General features: G+C 35.0%; 1 protein-coding gene across 4 annotated transcripts in view; it reads left to right on the top strand.

The window, feature by feature from the left end:
- The window catches only part of Shark (SH2 ankyrin repeat kinase), a 52,352-nt gene that overhangs the window by 28,021 nt on the left and 8,317 nt on the right, over positions 1-16,014 (top strand). For 3 of the 4 annotated variants that reach the window (XM_017610640.1, XM_017610641.1, XM_017610638.1), the window contains 2 exons: positions 49-107; positions 172-824. The exons of the other annotated variant lie outside the window; for it this stretch is intronic. In XM_017610640.1, the coding sequence (XP_017466129.1) occupies positions 49-107; positions 172-824 (712 nt within the window). The remainder of the gene's footprint in view (positions 1-48; positions 108-171; positions 825-16,014) is intronic. 4 annotated transcript variants of the gene reach the window in all.

Here is a 16,014-nt window from a genome sequence, read left to right as displayed (position 1 = left end):
CAATTGATAGTTCCGGATGTTTCTTAGTGCGATATTCAGACCGTTCTGGTTTTGTATTGACACTTCTTTTCCAAGGGCTGGTTAAGAATTTTAAAATCTCGCAATCGGTGAGTAAAAAGAATGTTCGTATATTTATGTATATGTAATAAAAAAACTCCTCTTAATTTTAAGTCAAACTATTTGTACATTGACGAAGGTCCATATTTGCCAACATTAGAGCATTTAGTTGAGCATTTTATGCATTTTAATGATGGTCTCCCGATCAACTTGAAGCATGCAGTTCCCCCAGAACCAAAGCCTCCACAACCGCTGCTGTCAACGCTTCCTCGAAATAAATGCAAAAATAAAGTATCAAACACATCAAATATGTTTAAAGAAAACGCTGAGGAGGAATTGATTGCCGGTGCTCCTAATCAAACAATTCCAAAACCATTGCCGAAGAAAAAACGTAAAGAAACTGCTAATTTGATGTTGAGCAATTTTTTAAAAATTAAAACAAAAACCTCCACGCGCTGTGATGAAAAAACGTCCTCGTATATGGAATCGCCCACCTCCCCACACTTGTTAGAAGAATTTCCTTGCAGAGGACTATCATTTGCTGCGAATTTTACTAGTGTCGGAAAAGATCCATTAAAAGCAACGTCTCCAGATTCTTTCGATACGTCTCAAAAATTGCCAAACGCAGAATTTATCCCAGCGCAAGATATGTACAACGTTCCCAAAAACAATTCGGCAGTAGTTGAGTTGGTCGCTGAAGTTGGACTAAAATTCCAAGGAACAAAATGTCATGAAGAACGTGAAATTCCCGAGTTCTCTTCAAACTGGTAAATATAAAGTTAATTATATATATATATATATATATAGTCGATTCTACGTTATCTGAATGACTCAGATTTAGTTTTAGTTGCCAAAATTTTAAATACTTACGGTGTTTTTTACACGCATATACATCTATGTTTAACGTTTAAAAAATCAAGCATCGACAATTTCCATTTGAATACAAGTAATTTTGCTTTTATCGACAACTATTGATAAGCGCACATAAAGTTTGTCGCTTACAGCTCCATACAAATTTTAAGCGCAGATACGTATGCGTGTAATAAAACGCCTTTTATAACGAGTAATGAATTTGTCCAAGATCTAAAAGGGAAATATACAGTACGGTGGAGCGTAAGTTTTTTGTTTTTTTTAAACGGATCTGTACTAGAACGTTGAATAATGAGGAAAGTACATGGTGGTGAAGGCAAATAATTTTTTAGAATCCCTAAAAATGATTGAAAATAAAATCTTATAATAACACAGGCCAACAAAAATGGGAAACAATTTTGTAACCTAAAATGTTAAAGCTGTTTCTGATAGACTTTCCGTAATCCGTAAGGAAAAAGTTTCATCACGTCCAGCTTTTGAGAAAAACGTGGTCAAAGTATCAAAAAATCGCGTTTTTTGCAATATTTGAGAAGCTCTAGTAAACAAACAAAAGGTGATAGAACATTACCTCACTGTAATTACCATTCGTGCACCTGGAATTAATGGTCACTTATAGTCATTTGTTGAATAGCAAAAACTGATTTTGGCGAAGTTTGAGTACCTACCGCAATTAAACAAAATGTGGTAGAATTTTCCACTTATGCTTAGATTAAAGCTTGAACTTTCAACTACAATCCCTGAAAATACCATCCCTGGACCTTGACCCTAAGATCACTTATAGTCCTTTATTGAATAGCAAAAACGGATTTTGGCACAAATTTCTTTCTTTCAATAGCAAAATACTCCAGTATTTTCTTATTGTTCAATAAATGACTATCAGTGCTCATCAAGGTGCACGAATGGTATTTTTAGGGATAGTAGTAGAGAGTTCTAGCTTTAATTTAAGCGGACGTGTAAGGTAATTTTAATACATGATTAGAGTGTGAAGTTCCGTTATCCAATATTATCAACTTGTACTTAGCACTATATTCGCTGCATTTTCTTTCTCATATTCCATCCACAATTAAAATATACAGTGACGAGCAAAACTGTAACATGGTTTAACACTTTTTGTTTCAGCCACCGCTATATTTCCAAGTTCTAACGACTTTCATCCTTTTGTTGTATATTCTTGTTGGTACATCCCTACTCCCTCTCTCATAATGATTTGTAGTCCATACAACACCAATAAAAAACCCAGCAGACAAAAATGTAAATTAAGGCAGATGTTACAGTTTTGCACTCACTCTCAGTTTTGCATTTGACAGTTATCTTTTACTTAGTTGGAAGTCAGATGACTTTTTTCTATATTGTAATTTATTGAAGAAGTGATCACCAGTAAATAACATAGTTAATCAGGAACCATAAATGTAAATAATAGATTTACTGCGGAAAGGCGGAACCGCACGAAAAGTGGCAAACAATTTTGTAATTCGCTACTTGAAAATGTTAAGACTTAGAAAAAATATAGCCTAAAGTGTACCCAAGGACAAAGGAAGTCTGTTAAAAACTATTACGGTACGATATCTTGTGAACTTAGCAGCAAGTAGCGATGCAGCCACTATTACAGAAGCGCTTAAGGTATTAAACTTTATTGCAAATCAATAGACAGCGAGGCGAAGAATTGCCAAATTGAGGGCAAAGGCATCATAAAAGAAGAAAAATGCAAATTTGATCAAAATACATGTGCGAGTGTGGCAGGATTTTGCTGCATCGCACGAAAACCGGACCATTGCCTATTGGAATATGTTAGGCCTTTCAGAATGCAATAAAAAACATTTTTAAGTTTAAATCGAAGGTTATTTGGTCTGACAAGACTAAATTAATCTCTTTCAATCAGATGGCCGGGTATGGTATTGGATCAAAGACCCAAGTTAAGCCCATGCGCATCCTGTAAGGTAAACTGTGAATCACAGTGGTAGGTCAATAATAGTTTGGGGTTGTATTTAAAAAAATTTTGTTTGTCCGTTAGTACGCATTAGGCGTAAGGAACAATATCTGTTCATATTTCAACAAAATTTGCAAGATGTAGTCGAAAAAATCAGAGTTTCTGCTGAAAAAACATTCAAAACACACTGCACATGTTCCCAAAGCCAGGATACAAAAGCAAAAATGTGCTAATTTGAAATGACCTCCACAATCCGCGTACATGAATCTCGTCGAGAATTTGCGAAATCAACTAAAAGCACAGCTTAATAAGTATCAAAGTCCGTAAAATCGAGTACATGAGCTGTGAAAGCAAACTAAGGATATACCTCCAGAATTTTTACAAAGATACAAATAAGGTATGCCAAATCTCATCCAGGAACTGAAACAAGCAAAAGAGTACTGAACATTGTGTTAGTAGTTCTTTTTTTTTGTGAAAATTGTTAAAAAGTTCGTAAAAATATATGAGTGCAAAACTGTAACATCTGCCTTAATTTACATTTTTGTCTGCTGGTTTTTTTATTGTTGTTGTATTGACTTCAAATCATTATGAGAGAGGGAGTAGGGATGTTTCAACAAGAATATACAGCAAAAGTATGAAAGTCGTTAGAACTTGGAAATATAGCGGTGGCTGAAACAAAAAGTGTTAAACCATGTTACAGTTTTGCTCGTCACTGTATAAGGTATTGAATAAAAGTAAATCGTTTCTTTTTAACATGCCGCACAGTGTTTCGACTATATGGAGGCAGGTAGAAAAAAATCATGGGGACGGTTGGTAAAAAAAACCGGTTTGACTTAGAGAGGGAATAGTAAAAGTCATAAGTACCAAATTTTACATTATTTACTCACCCCCCTTCTTCACGAACGATACATTTCCAAAAAAATACGGGAATGGGCGCGATACTAATCAGTTTGGCGCTGAACCCATTACAGAAAGTGTTCCTTTTTCAACTGTAATTAATTATCTAAATGTTTCGGTCCGTCAGGTCTTGAAATTAGACTAATATTTTAAAGAATTTTATGTAGTTTTCGAATATATAATTTGATGTTTGCGCGCGACTTTGCAAATATATGTAATTTTTTGGTTTTCTTAATTTTTGATTTTTAGCTTCTTTTTGCATAATTTAGCGAAAAGAATTTTTCGGACAATGAAAAAATCCCACCAGATATTGGGAAAAAAGCGAGTATTGACACCTAAGTAATTTTATTGTATAACCTTTGTTTTCTGAGAGTGGAAAGCAGGAAACAAAAATTACCCAAAATTCCATCACATTTAATGACTGGGCCCACATTTTTTGTGAGTTTTGAACGTTATAGTAATCCAGTCTTCGCCATATTTTATATTTAGTTTTTCTAATAAAATAAAGACTACAAACTAAATTTCATCGAAATCGGATGAAATTTAATGTTTCCGCCCACAAGAGTAGAGGGCGTGGCAATTATTCCATCTTTACAAAATTTCATAATTCTCTATTTCTAAGTAAAACTAGAGCACATGTCAAGTTTAAGTGAAATCGGTGCAGATGTACTATTATTTCCACCTGCCTCCATATAGTCGAAACACTGTGTGCCGTGACAACACGTTTTTCGAATTATCGGACTACGATGTGATTCCGCAAAACGTAAAACAAATGATCTTCCGCTTCTTCCCCAAAAATCCACTCCAACCAACAACCCCAAATTTATATTAATATCCTCTGCTGATAGCAACATCTCCCTCTCACAACCGTTCGCCATTCAAAAATGCATCGGGGCCATATCGACTGAAATAGATTCGATTTCGCAGATAAGAGATGGTATTCTACTAATCTTAACACGCAATGCCCGTATCGCTGAAAAACTCTTGAAAGCCATATCTTTGACCAACCTGTGCCCAAAAAATGTTAGACTACATGAAAACTTTAACTATGTCAAAGCAGTAATATACGCGTCCTGAAATGAAAAACCAAACCATCTTGGGGATGGCATGCACCTGGAATGTCCGGACCCTTAATGGGGAAGGTGCCTCTGCCCGGCTGGTTGATGTCCTCGTAAGGACAAAAGCTGGCATCACCGTCATCCAAGAAATGCCTTGGACGGGGCAAGGTAAGCAATGTCTGGGGCCTTGCGACGTCTACTACAGCTGCCATGTAAAGGAGCGCGAATTCCGAGTTGGATTTCTGGTGGGGAAAAATACAACTGAAAAAGACTTGCGTGTCAAATGGACTTTTCTCTCTAAGTTTACACTGCTGACAAATGTAAATAAGGATTAAAATTTTAAAAACGAATTAATACAACTAAAGTAAAATCTATGGAAAATTAACAATAAAATACTTTTTTCGCAAAAGCTATAAAGGACCCTTTTATATCTCAAAAAAACCTGTGTAACAATTAATCATCGCCACGCTGTATACATAATAGCCGTTTCTGTAAAATTCTCTCAAATATTTCCTTTTTCTAAAATACACATTTACAATTAAGTAGAGCCTTGGCAGCTAATGCTCATAAATTTTATTAACTTGTTAATTTATTTAATATTGTTAATGAATAATAATAATAGATTGGCGCTTGGCCGAGCTTCTCCTCCTATTTGTGGCGTGCGCCATGATGTTGTCACACAAAGAATTTTACGCCGACTCCGAACGGCGCACAGAGGGGTATTCGCCTAATTTAAGCCGCCGAAAGTCGAATTTTTCAAACGCATTTTTTCTTTTATAAGTGAACATAGGGTGAAGAGAGTAGATTCCGTTATTTTTTAGTCCCTACTTGTTTTCATTCGCTCGCATCGCGCTGTCAAAAATTAAATTGAATTGGATAATTGTAAAGGAGATAAATACCCTATAATCCATATACTTGAATACAAATATAGCATGAAATGGTACCGGCAGAGCTACAAGGAAAAATATCGTACTTTTGCTAATTTTACTGGATAAGAGATATATGCTGCGTTTCTTCTTTATACATTCCGGATAATCCCATTTCATAGCCGGAATAAACAGAATGCGTTTGAAATATACGTTGACATATCATTAGGAACGTTCTAAAGAATAAGTAAACAAAAAAGTTTATTCCAAACGTTCAGAATGAATAAAGAAATGCAGCCATAAACTAGAGTTATAAAATTATTTAACACCACTCAACGGCGCTGAGATTTTTGCTTGGGTGTTATGCCTTACAGTTCGCAATTTGAAAACAAAAATGAAAAACTTCTGAAAACGTGCGGTTACTGTGCAGCGACCATTTGAAATATTTACTACTGCAAAAATGTACCGAAAATATTCACGATGCAGCGAAACAAAGGTGGCGCCTTCCGCGGACCGTTAATCCTCTCTTTCTCGATTTGACAGCACTAGTGATGAATATTAAATTTTCATATTGTACCAATTTGCCGAAAAGTTGTACCTAAAAGTAGATTCTCGTACAAAATACAGTAAACATGTATTTTTATGTGCATTTTCTGTACCATAAAAACTTTTGGACTTACATGAAAAAATTTTTTACTACGTTCACAATGCACCTTAAATAATGTGCTTGTACCGAATATGCGGGGGGTGTTCCAAAGTCAAGACGAACAGTGCTCAGGTTGAGGGGTGTATGGGTTAATTTAAAGCTTTGGGGAGTTATAGGGTGAGACCAAAGTGGTCAGTACTTGAAAAAAAGTCACCTCTTAACAGAAAGTTCTAGTAAAAAGTTGGCTGTAATAATTTTGTTGCCTCTGGTGGTATTCGTACAAAGTTGTCACCTATTCGAAATTATTAATAAGGTAAATAAAACGTGATATTGGGTGTCAAGTGAAACTACTTTAGAAATGCCCAATTCAGAGATATTTTAACAGGGTTGCCACCTATTTGTTTGTGCATATAAATATGTGTTAGTTACACCGACATGATTCCTGGTATGACTCTGAATGATTCAACGGTGTGTAGTCGAAGGCGAGTCAACACGTACACAAATGACACGCGAGTCAGACGCACCGTGTCTGCCGCCTATTAGAAATGGGCTTCTAGTATAAAAAAATCTCTATACACTTAATTATTTTATATGAATGTTTTTAAAGAACTTAATTCCACAAGGGTCGCTGTGGTGTAGTGATTAGCAGTGCGAGCTACCACTCGGAGGGCCCGGGTTCAAGCCCTGGTCAAAGCAACATCGCAAAAAAAAATTAGAAAAAAGGTTTTTTTCTTACCAGCAGTCGCTCCTCGGCAGGCAATGCAAACCTCCGTGGGTACTTCTGCCTTGAAAAAGCTTCTCACAAAATCCATTTGCTGTTCGGAGGCGGCGCACAGTGTGAGATTTTGCCAATCTAGGACGTCAATATTAAATTTTAGCCAAAGTTTTAGAAATAACTTGATGGTGCATTTACATGGTATGAAGCCATATGAACTGTTGATACGCTAAAATAGAGGGACTACATGTTCTAATGAGGAATTCAATGATATCGAGGGTGATGCATATAATACATTTTTTCATATGAAAAGTTATGGGGGATACCATGATTCAATAATACAAGGTTGTGTAATTTGTGACAGCTAAAATCTGACAATCCTTTATCTAGATTTGTATTTTGGAAGTAGGAGAAAGGGGAAGAATGTGATCGCCTTTTGCGAAAACGGTAGTAGAAAGGTACTACAAAAAGTACGCAAAGTATACAATTAGAAGTAAAATGTGTATTATTTATTCTATGAGAATTTGCAATATATTTGGTGTTTTAATGGAAATACTAAACAATATATAAATATATGCATTTTTGATTTAAGTTATTCATCATTTCCTGGAACCGACCGTTCTGCTATGCAAAAACGANTCAGACGCACCGTGTCTGCCGCCTATTAGAAATGGGCTTCTAGTATAAAAAAATCTCTATACACTTAATTATTTTATATGAATGTTTTTAAAGAACTTAATTCCACAAGGGTCGCTGTGGTGTAGTGATTAGCAGTGCGAGCTACCACTCGGAGGGCCCGGGTTCAAGCCCTGGTCAAAGCAACATCGCAAAAAAAAATTAGAAAAAAGGTTTTTTTCTTACCAGCAGTCGCTCCTCGGCAGGCAATGCAAACCTCCGTGGGTACTTCTGCCTTGAAAAAGCTTCTCACAAAATCCATTTGCTGTTCGGAGGCGGCGCACAGTGTGAGATTTTGCCAATCTAGGACGTCAATATTAAATTTTAGCCAAAGTTTTAGAAATAACTTGATGGTGCATTTACATGGTATGAAGCCATATGAACTGTTGATACGCTAAAATAGAGGGACTACATGTTCTAATGAGGAATTCAATGATATCGAGGGTGATTCATATAATACATTTTTTCATATGAAAAGTTATGGGGGATACCATGATTCAATAATACAAGGTTGTGTAATTTGTGACAGCTAAAATCTGACAATCCTTTATCTAGATTTGTATTTTGGAAGTAGGAGAAAGGGGAAGAATGTGATCGCCTTTTGCGAAAACGGTAGTAGAAAGGTACTACAAAAAGTACGCAAAGTATACAATTAGAAGTAAAATGTGTATTATTTATTCTATGAGAATTTGCAATATATTTGGTGTTTTAATGGAAATACTAAACAATATATAAATATGCATTTTTGATTTCAGTTATTCGTCATTTCCTGGAACCGACCGTTCAGCTATGCAAAAACGGAAGCTGCAGATCAATAGAACTTTTTATGCTTATTTCAACCATGCCAATATTTGGCGCAAGTAAAAAATCAAGACGTTCTAAAAGGTTAAAGTTCAGTTTTTAGATTTTTTAAATATTAATATCTTACGAACTGTAGGTATAACCGTTAAAAAAACGAATGACACCACCATAAATATAATTAATTTGTTTTTCAGCTGGTGTACGTAATTTATAGCTTCTTGTATTTTTAAACCAAAACCACTAAATAACGAACAAATGTTATTTTTTCATGAAATAATCTTTTTTGAAAAAAACTGCATAATTAGTGGTAAAGAAATTTATACTATTTAGAAAGTACAAGTTATTAGCCCTGTTCGCGTACGCACTATCCAGTAAATCCAGTACTAATTTTACTGGTTTTTTACTGGATGTCGTTTTCGTACGCAAAAACTTGCAAGAAACTAGCAAAAGAGGGGAAATTGAGAGAGCAAAAATGAAATGAAATGAAAGTTTTACTGGATAAATTTTTACTAGCAACTATTTGCAAACAAATTAATCAGCTGTTCACAAAACTAACAGCTTCTTGCTGGTTTTGCGTTTTCGTACTTTCTTGCATATTTCACTCATTGGGAGTAAATATTGGCTTACTCTCTGAAATTTGGTTACTGGATATTTTTTGTTGGAGAATACGAAAACACAACTATTATCTTTAATTCGATATTACATATTTCATCATGATGTACTTTTGGGTTTCAACAATTCAGTAATAATAAAAAATACAAATAAACAAAGCAAATAAACCTCTTATATCTTCGTTATTTTTTGCCTGTGCCAAAATTTGGTATCGTTGTAATTAGCGGAAAAAGTTCTATCTATCGGCATTTTTGGTTATTTTATAGCTAAACGGTCACTATTCTACACTTGTTCTACAAAATTACGCAAACGAAGGTGATGTCAACGAATTTCTAGTATGACGAATTTTTGGTTTTACTACTAATATCACTATAAACTGTAGAGTAAGCAACATTCTGCACAAATAAAGGAGCCGATTTTATGTGTGGGAGCGAGAAGACTGTTTTATTACAAAACCTTTCTATTATTGAATCATGGGGAGATACTGTAAACATACTGTTGTGATACTGTTAAGCATATGAAATTATAGCAAGTTGAGTTTTCATACATCTTCCCATAAAAAGTTTAACAGATGCAGAGATACCAAGGAGGATTTTTCCCATTTTGATGCCTTTTTAATATAAAACCCCACCAAAAAGAAGGAAAGTGGCAACTCCGCCACTCCCATACATGTCAAAAGTATGAATTTTAAAAATTAAAAACAATAAACAAACAAATTCAAAACAAAGAAATTCTTTGTACTAGAACTTTTTCAATAGAAGCAACTCACGTATAGTGGACAATCAAAATACAAAGCACTATGATAACAAACTTAAAAACAAGACATTACAGAACATTTTAATGAGCTTTATATCACATTTAAATAAAAATAAGCCTATATTTTCCAAGCTGGCAAAGAAATGAAAATTGTATTTTTTGTTGTTTACACAAAGACTTGCCAAATATACATATAAGTCAGAATTATAGAAGGCATGTATACTTCTGCCTTTCATTTTTTCATACAGTTTATGCTTCTTTCTGGCTTTTACAAAATGCAGGGATACAGCATTTATTTCGGTACAATATGATCGTAATGTAGTTTCAATTCGAAATCAAAGAAAAACATCCCACGAAAATGTTGCGATTTTAGAACAATTAGTGTATATTTGCAAACTACTACTGCAAACAATAGAGTGTCATATCTTAAAAGGTTCAGAGAATTAACGAAACAAACAAACATTTTATGGTCTTTTATTTCCTTCACACCGCATTGCTATTATTTCTAACTTTTCCTCTAGTTTAGCGCTGTAACCTATTAAGTTATATCTTTTAATTTATATATGTGAACTGTTTTCAATGAGCATTTTTCCATTTTCCCCAGAATGTTGGGTACATTTTCTTATAGTACTTCTCATTCTTTTTTATATTACATATATACACTCCAAAATTCGGGATGGTATTTTGAATATACCAGCAATATATGTAAAAGTAGTGGCGGCTGCTGTAGAGCATTACGCAGAGCCTGAGTTCAAGCCCAGTTTTTTCTAATAGCGGTTGCCCCTCTGTTGGTAATAGTAAACCTCCGAGTGTATTCTGTCATGGAAACAACTTCTCATTAAAATACAATTGCCGTTCGGAGTCGGCGTAAAACTGTCCTTTACTTTGTGTGACAAAATCACGCACGCCGCATATCGGAGGAGAAGCTAGGCCAAACACTAACATATTGTTCAAGCGCCAATATGTATATCGTCGTTTAAAGTACAAAAGCGCGTATCGTGGTTCTGCAAAACCTCGGAACTGAAATTTGTGCCAAAAAAGATATTTGGTCATCGGAAGCTCCTGACATCAAGCCCTTAGCCATTTATAATAAAATATCGATATAATAAAATATCGACTTAGACATAAGGAGAGAAGATTGTTAAGTTTAAAAGATAGAACCGTTTTTAAAATTTAGGCAACCTCCCATACGAGGTTTTGCATTTCCTTTATGCGCGGTTTTGTGCTTTAAACGAAGATATGTAGAAGTATTGCATACATATTTTGGTGCCTTTTCAAGTATAAAATCCACTGAGAAACGGAAGAAAACGGCATCCCTATGATTTCAACTTATGCCAAACGTTTCGTAAACAAGCAATTCTGAACAAAAAACTGTTTTTCCACAAAGATGTTTAAATGGAAGCATACAAATATGGAAAAATAGCAATCCACAAGGCTTTATTTTCAGTAGGTCCTTTTTAAAGCACATTTAACAAAAAAATAAGCTAGTTTCCAAGCTAGCAAAAAATAAAATTTTTTTTTGTTGTTTACAAAAAAAATATTGTCAAGTATACAAGTCAAAATTGTTAAATATATATCGCTTTCATTCATTTCTTCATAGAGTTGGTGCTTCTTTTATAGGAAAATTCATACGGCTTATGAACAAATTCATACCATGTAAATGCACCATGAAATTTGGGGCATGATTTTTAAGAATAACATAAGCTTCAATATGGTTATGAATAACTTGTTCCAACTAGTGTCAAAGTGGACTGGTTCCGAACTATCCTTAAAAGGACTAGTTGGATACAATTTGTATGACATTTGGAAAAAAATTTAAAAATATATGTTAATAGAACATTTTTTATACCAAACTGACCGAACTATTCCTAGAAAGACTAGTTGGAGTATATTTTTTCCAGAGTAACACCAAAAAACATACATATGTTGGCAAATTTGAAGGAAATTTCATGACCTCCAAAATAAAGCAAGGGTTAAAGTTCTTGAAATTTTGAATTTATAATGCCCTGATTGCCTAAACTGATTTCCCTTAAAACTAAAAAAACCACCCCGAAATATTTTTTTCTAAAATGCTGATACAATAAGCTAAAAAATCTCCATAGGTAGTGTTTCATTAGAGTTTTTCGTTTAATAATAATAATCCGAACGGTTCTTACCCTCCATTCCCGCCAATCCGCACGAGGGGCGCAGTCCGCATGACGTACGGAACCAGTATTTCCAATTTTTGCGCCGAGTCACGATAGGCAGGAGTTTGTTAAGTGTCGAGATCTAAAACTGTTCAGCTACAGAACTAAATTCATCACCTGATTTTATGTCTTTATGTTAATAGTTCATTTATTGAGAGAGGGGAGTACTACTTTCTTAATACTGAAAGGCGGATCTGATATATCAAACGTGCTGGAATGAGAGTTAAAATCCTGGCATAAGCAACGGAGTGGGTCGTTCAATTCAAAATTAATTTTACAAGCTTTCAGAAATAGGGGACAAAAGTGTCTTGATACCCGGGAGGGAACATTAAGGCTAACTTCACCCAGAAGAAGTGGACTTGAAATTGAGCCTGTCAGTAATTTAACTATATAACTAAAATTGTACCAAGCATTTGCCTGCGACTGGCAAGTGTAGGAAGATAATAATTTCTTAAAGCAAAAAGTGGGAATTGTTTTTGAATTGATTCTATCTTGTCTGAGTAAGTAGTTTATACCTTCGATTCCAAACCACCGAACCGTATTCCAGAATCGGTCTAACGTTGTAAACAGGGCTTTAGTGATATAAGGGTCCCCAAAATTCTTTTGATCATTGTAACCTCACAAATATAATTTTAACATTCCTAACGTCATTTGGAAAAGATAGCTATGATTAGCCATCTGTTTTTGGTTTTACCTTCCTTGCTTTTATAATTAGCAAATATCCCACAGCTGAAGCTTGTGCAAACACCCAACATAAACCATTTTTCTCGCATGCGATAATTCCTGCATAATGCAACCTTGAATTAAACTCGCTCTGTGAAAAGTAATACCAACTGTTGACAAGTCTTTTCAAGCTGCCAAATGTAGAGCCTAGACATATTTCGGCAAAGTCAAGTACTTCCTTTTCCTTTTTCCTTTGGCTGCGGAACTGAGAAGACGTCTTATATACTTAGGAAGACATACAAATTTTTCTATCAACATCCAGTGGATATCCCCTACCATCAAATCTTAGACATAATTGCGATATGTGGGCTTTTCCACTTCTGAGCTGCTAATTTGTGTATGTGCATTCCTGGTAATACACGTCGGTTTCCGATTGGCTGGAACACCGATCATTGCTAAAGGGAGAAAAACTTTCATGCACACGGAGAGCTCCTGGAAGNAAATTAATTTTACAAGCTTTCAGAAATAGGGGACAAAAGTGTCTTGATACCCGGGAGGGAACATTAAGGCTAACTTCACCCAGAAGAAGTGGACTTGAAATTGAGCCTGTCAGTAATTTAACTATATAACTAAAATTGTACCAAGCATTTGCCAGCGACTGGCAAGTGTAGGAAGATAATAATTTCTTAAAGCAAAAAGTGGGAATTGTTTTTGAATTGATTCTATCTTGTCTGAGTAAGTAGTTTATACCTTCGATTCCAAACCACCGAACCGTATTCCAGAATCGGTCTAACGTTGTAAACAGGGCTTTAGTGATATAAGGGTCCCCAAAATTCTTTTGATCATTGTAACCNAGCCTGTCAGTAATTTAACTATATAACTAAAATTGTACCAAGCATTTGCCAGCGACTGGCAAGTGTAGGAAGATAATAATTTCTTAAAGCAAAAAGTGGGAATTGTTTTTGAATTGATTCTATCTTGTCTGAGTAAGTAGTTTATACCTTCGATTCCAAACCACCGAACCGTATTCCAGAATCGGTCTAACGTTGTAAACAGGGCTTTAGTGATATAAGGGTCCCCAAAATTCTTTTGATCATTGTAACCTCACAAATATAATTTTAACATTCCTAACGTCATTTGGAAAAGATAGCTATGATTAGCCATCTGTTTTTGGTTTTACCTTCCTTGCTTTTATAATTAGCAAATATCCCACAGCTGAAGCTTGTGCAAACACCCAACATAAACCATTTTTCTCGCATGCGATAATTCCTGCATAATGCAACCTTGAATTAAACTCGCTCTGTGAAAAGTAATACCAACTGTTGACAAGTCTTTTCAAGCTGCCAAATGTAGAGCCTAGACATATTTCGGCAAAGTCAAGTACTTCCTTTTCCTTTTTCCTTTGGCTGCGGAACTGAGAAGACGTCTTATATACTTAGGAAGACATACAAATTTTTCTATCAACATCCAGTGGATATCCCCTACCATCAAATCTTAGACATAATTGCGATATGTGGGCTTTTCCACTTCTGAGCTGCTAATTTGTGTATGTGCATTCCTGGTAATACACGTCGGTTTCCGATTGGCTGGAACACCGATCATTGCTAAAGGGAGAAAAACTTTCATGCACACGGAGAGCTCCTGGAAGAGCTCGGCTGAATGACCAGATGCCTTCAGCTCCAGCGCAGGTTTCGTCGCAGAAAAAAATCAGTGCATATTGATTGGCCACGTGCGTTAGACGGTCACGAACATATTTTTTTTTTTACAGTAAAAGTTGCTCTTGGGAATCTAGGAGGAAAACATAATTGGTTTTCAAGTCCACATTGAAAAGGAAAATGAAAAATTTCCACCGGGAAATTGCCACGTGAAACACCGTCGATAATATTATAGGAAAAAATTACTAAAAATTTTTGTTAGTGGATAAACTATACTATAAAATATATATATTAACTAAGGTGGTGGACATTTAAAAAATAAAAATAAAAATAAAATTATAAGTAACTATAGATTAAATGAAATAAGAAGGTCGCAAATATCATTATTCGGTAAAATTGTTAACCAAAAAGATCAGTGTCAAACAGAACCAAAAGCCTCGAAAGTGAACACGGTGCGGAAGTGTGAGGCATAGGTATGTACCTATGTATGTTCCTATGTACGTTTGCACATACATACATATTGGTGCATGAGCATACATGTACATAGAACTGTACGAAAATCATAAAATTAACCAAAACCCAACGTAAATTTTTTAAAAGAAAGGAAGAAAATAGCATATTTAGCTAACAAAATATATAAAAACAAAGTACTAAGTCGAGGTACAGTCTACATACATTCCAACAAGCGGAACCGGTTTTCCCGCTTATGAGTAAAGGAAATGTGAACAACGACAATAACTGATAGCCTAATTACAATACATACTAATAGTTTCCACTAGCTTCCACGACTGCAACAACACGCAAAGGCCTTTCAGATGAATTGGTGAGTGATATACTTCTTATTCTCTTTTCCTTGTTGCTATTTTGATCTTGAAGGCACATGAGCCAAGCTTATCACCAATTCCATCAATTGGTGGAGAGTTTTCATGAGATACATAAGCTTTCGCTCACTCGCCCAATTTTAATATTAATATACATATGCTCAAGCTTTATATTTCTTATAAACTTATATATACTTAAATTTGATATTTTCATTATATGTACATATATACCTATATGCCTATGTCCGTGTATCTTGCCTAGACCTTATAGTTTGTCTTCACACCTATTCTTTTGTTCTGTTTGCTGATCTTATTGTCTGCGGATTGTGAACAAAAAAAAAACAAAAACAAGTAAGAAAGTCTAAGTTCGGGCGGAGCCGAACATTAAATACCCGGCGCAAGTATTAAATATATGTTTTTTCACCTTTCCGAAACCTACCGCTAGATGGTACGCCGGGGTGTATCAATTTTGAGTAAATTAGCGTCCTTAAATTTCGAAATATTGCAGTTTCAAGCATTGCTGAAATTTACCGTTATATGAAAAGCGGCCGTAATTTTAGTCCGATTTCAATAATTTTCAACGTTTTGCTTTTATGTGGCAAGCACAATAAAAATACCGAGTTTGGTACAAATTAGTAGAACGGTTACCGAGATACATATATGTGATCATAAGTGGGCGGTGCCACGCCCATTTTCCAAAATTTTACTATAAACTTATTTCTTGGTAAAGAATTTTTGCAAGCATCAATTTTGAATAAATTATCTTTAATATTTACTGATTTATCGAAGATTTTGTATTTCTCTAAATT

The sequence above is a fragment of the Rhagoletis zephyria genome, unplaced genomic scaffold, assembly GCF_001687245.7.
Source record: "Rhagoletis zephyria isolate East Lansing unplaced genomic scaffold, Rhagoletis_zephyria_1.1 Rzeph_scaffold_00327, whole genome shotgun sequence".
Lineage (NCBI taxonomy): Eukaryota > Metazoa > Arthropoda > Insecta > Diptera > Tephritidae > Rhagoletis > Rhagoletis zephyria.
This window is presented reverse-complemented; position numbering and strand designations above follow the sequence as displayed.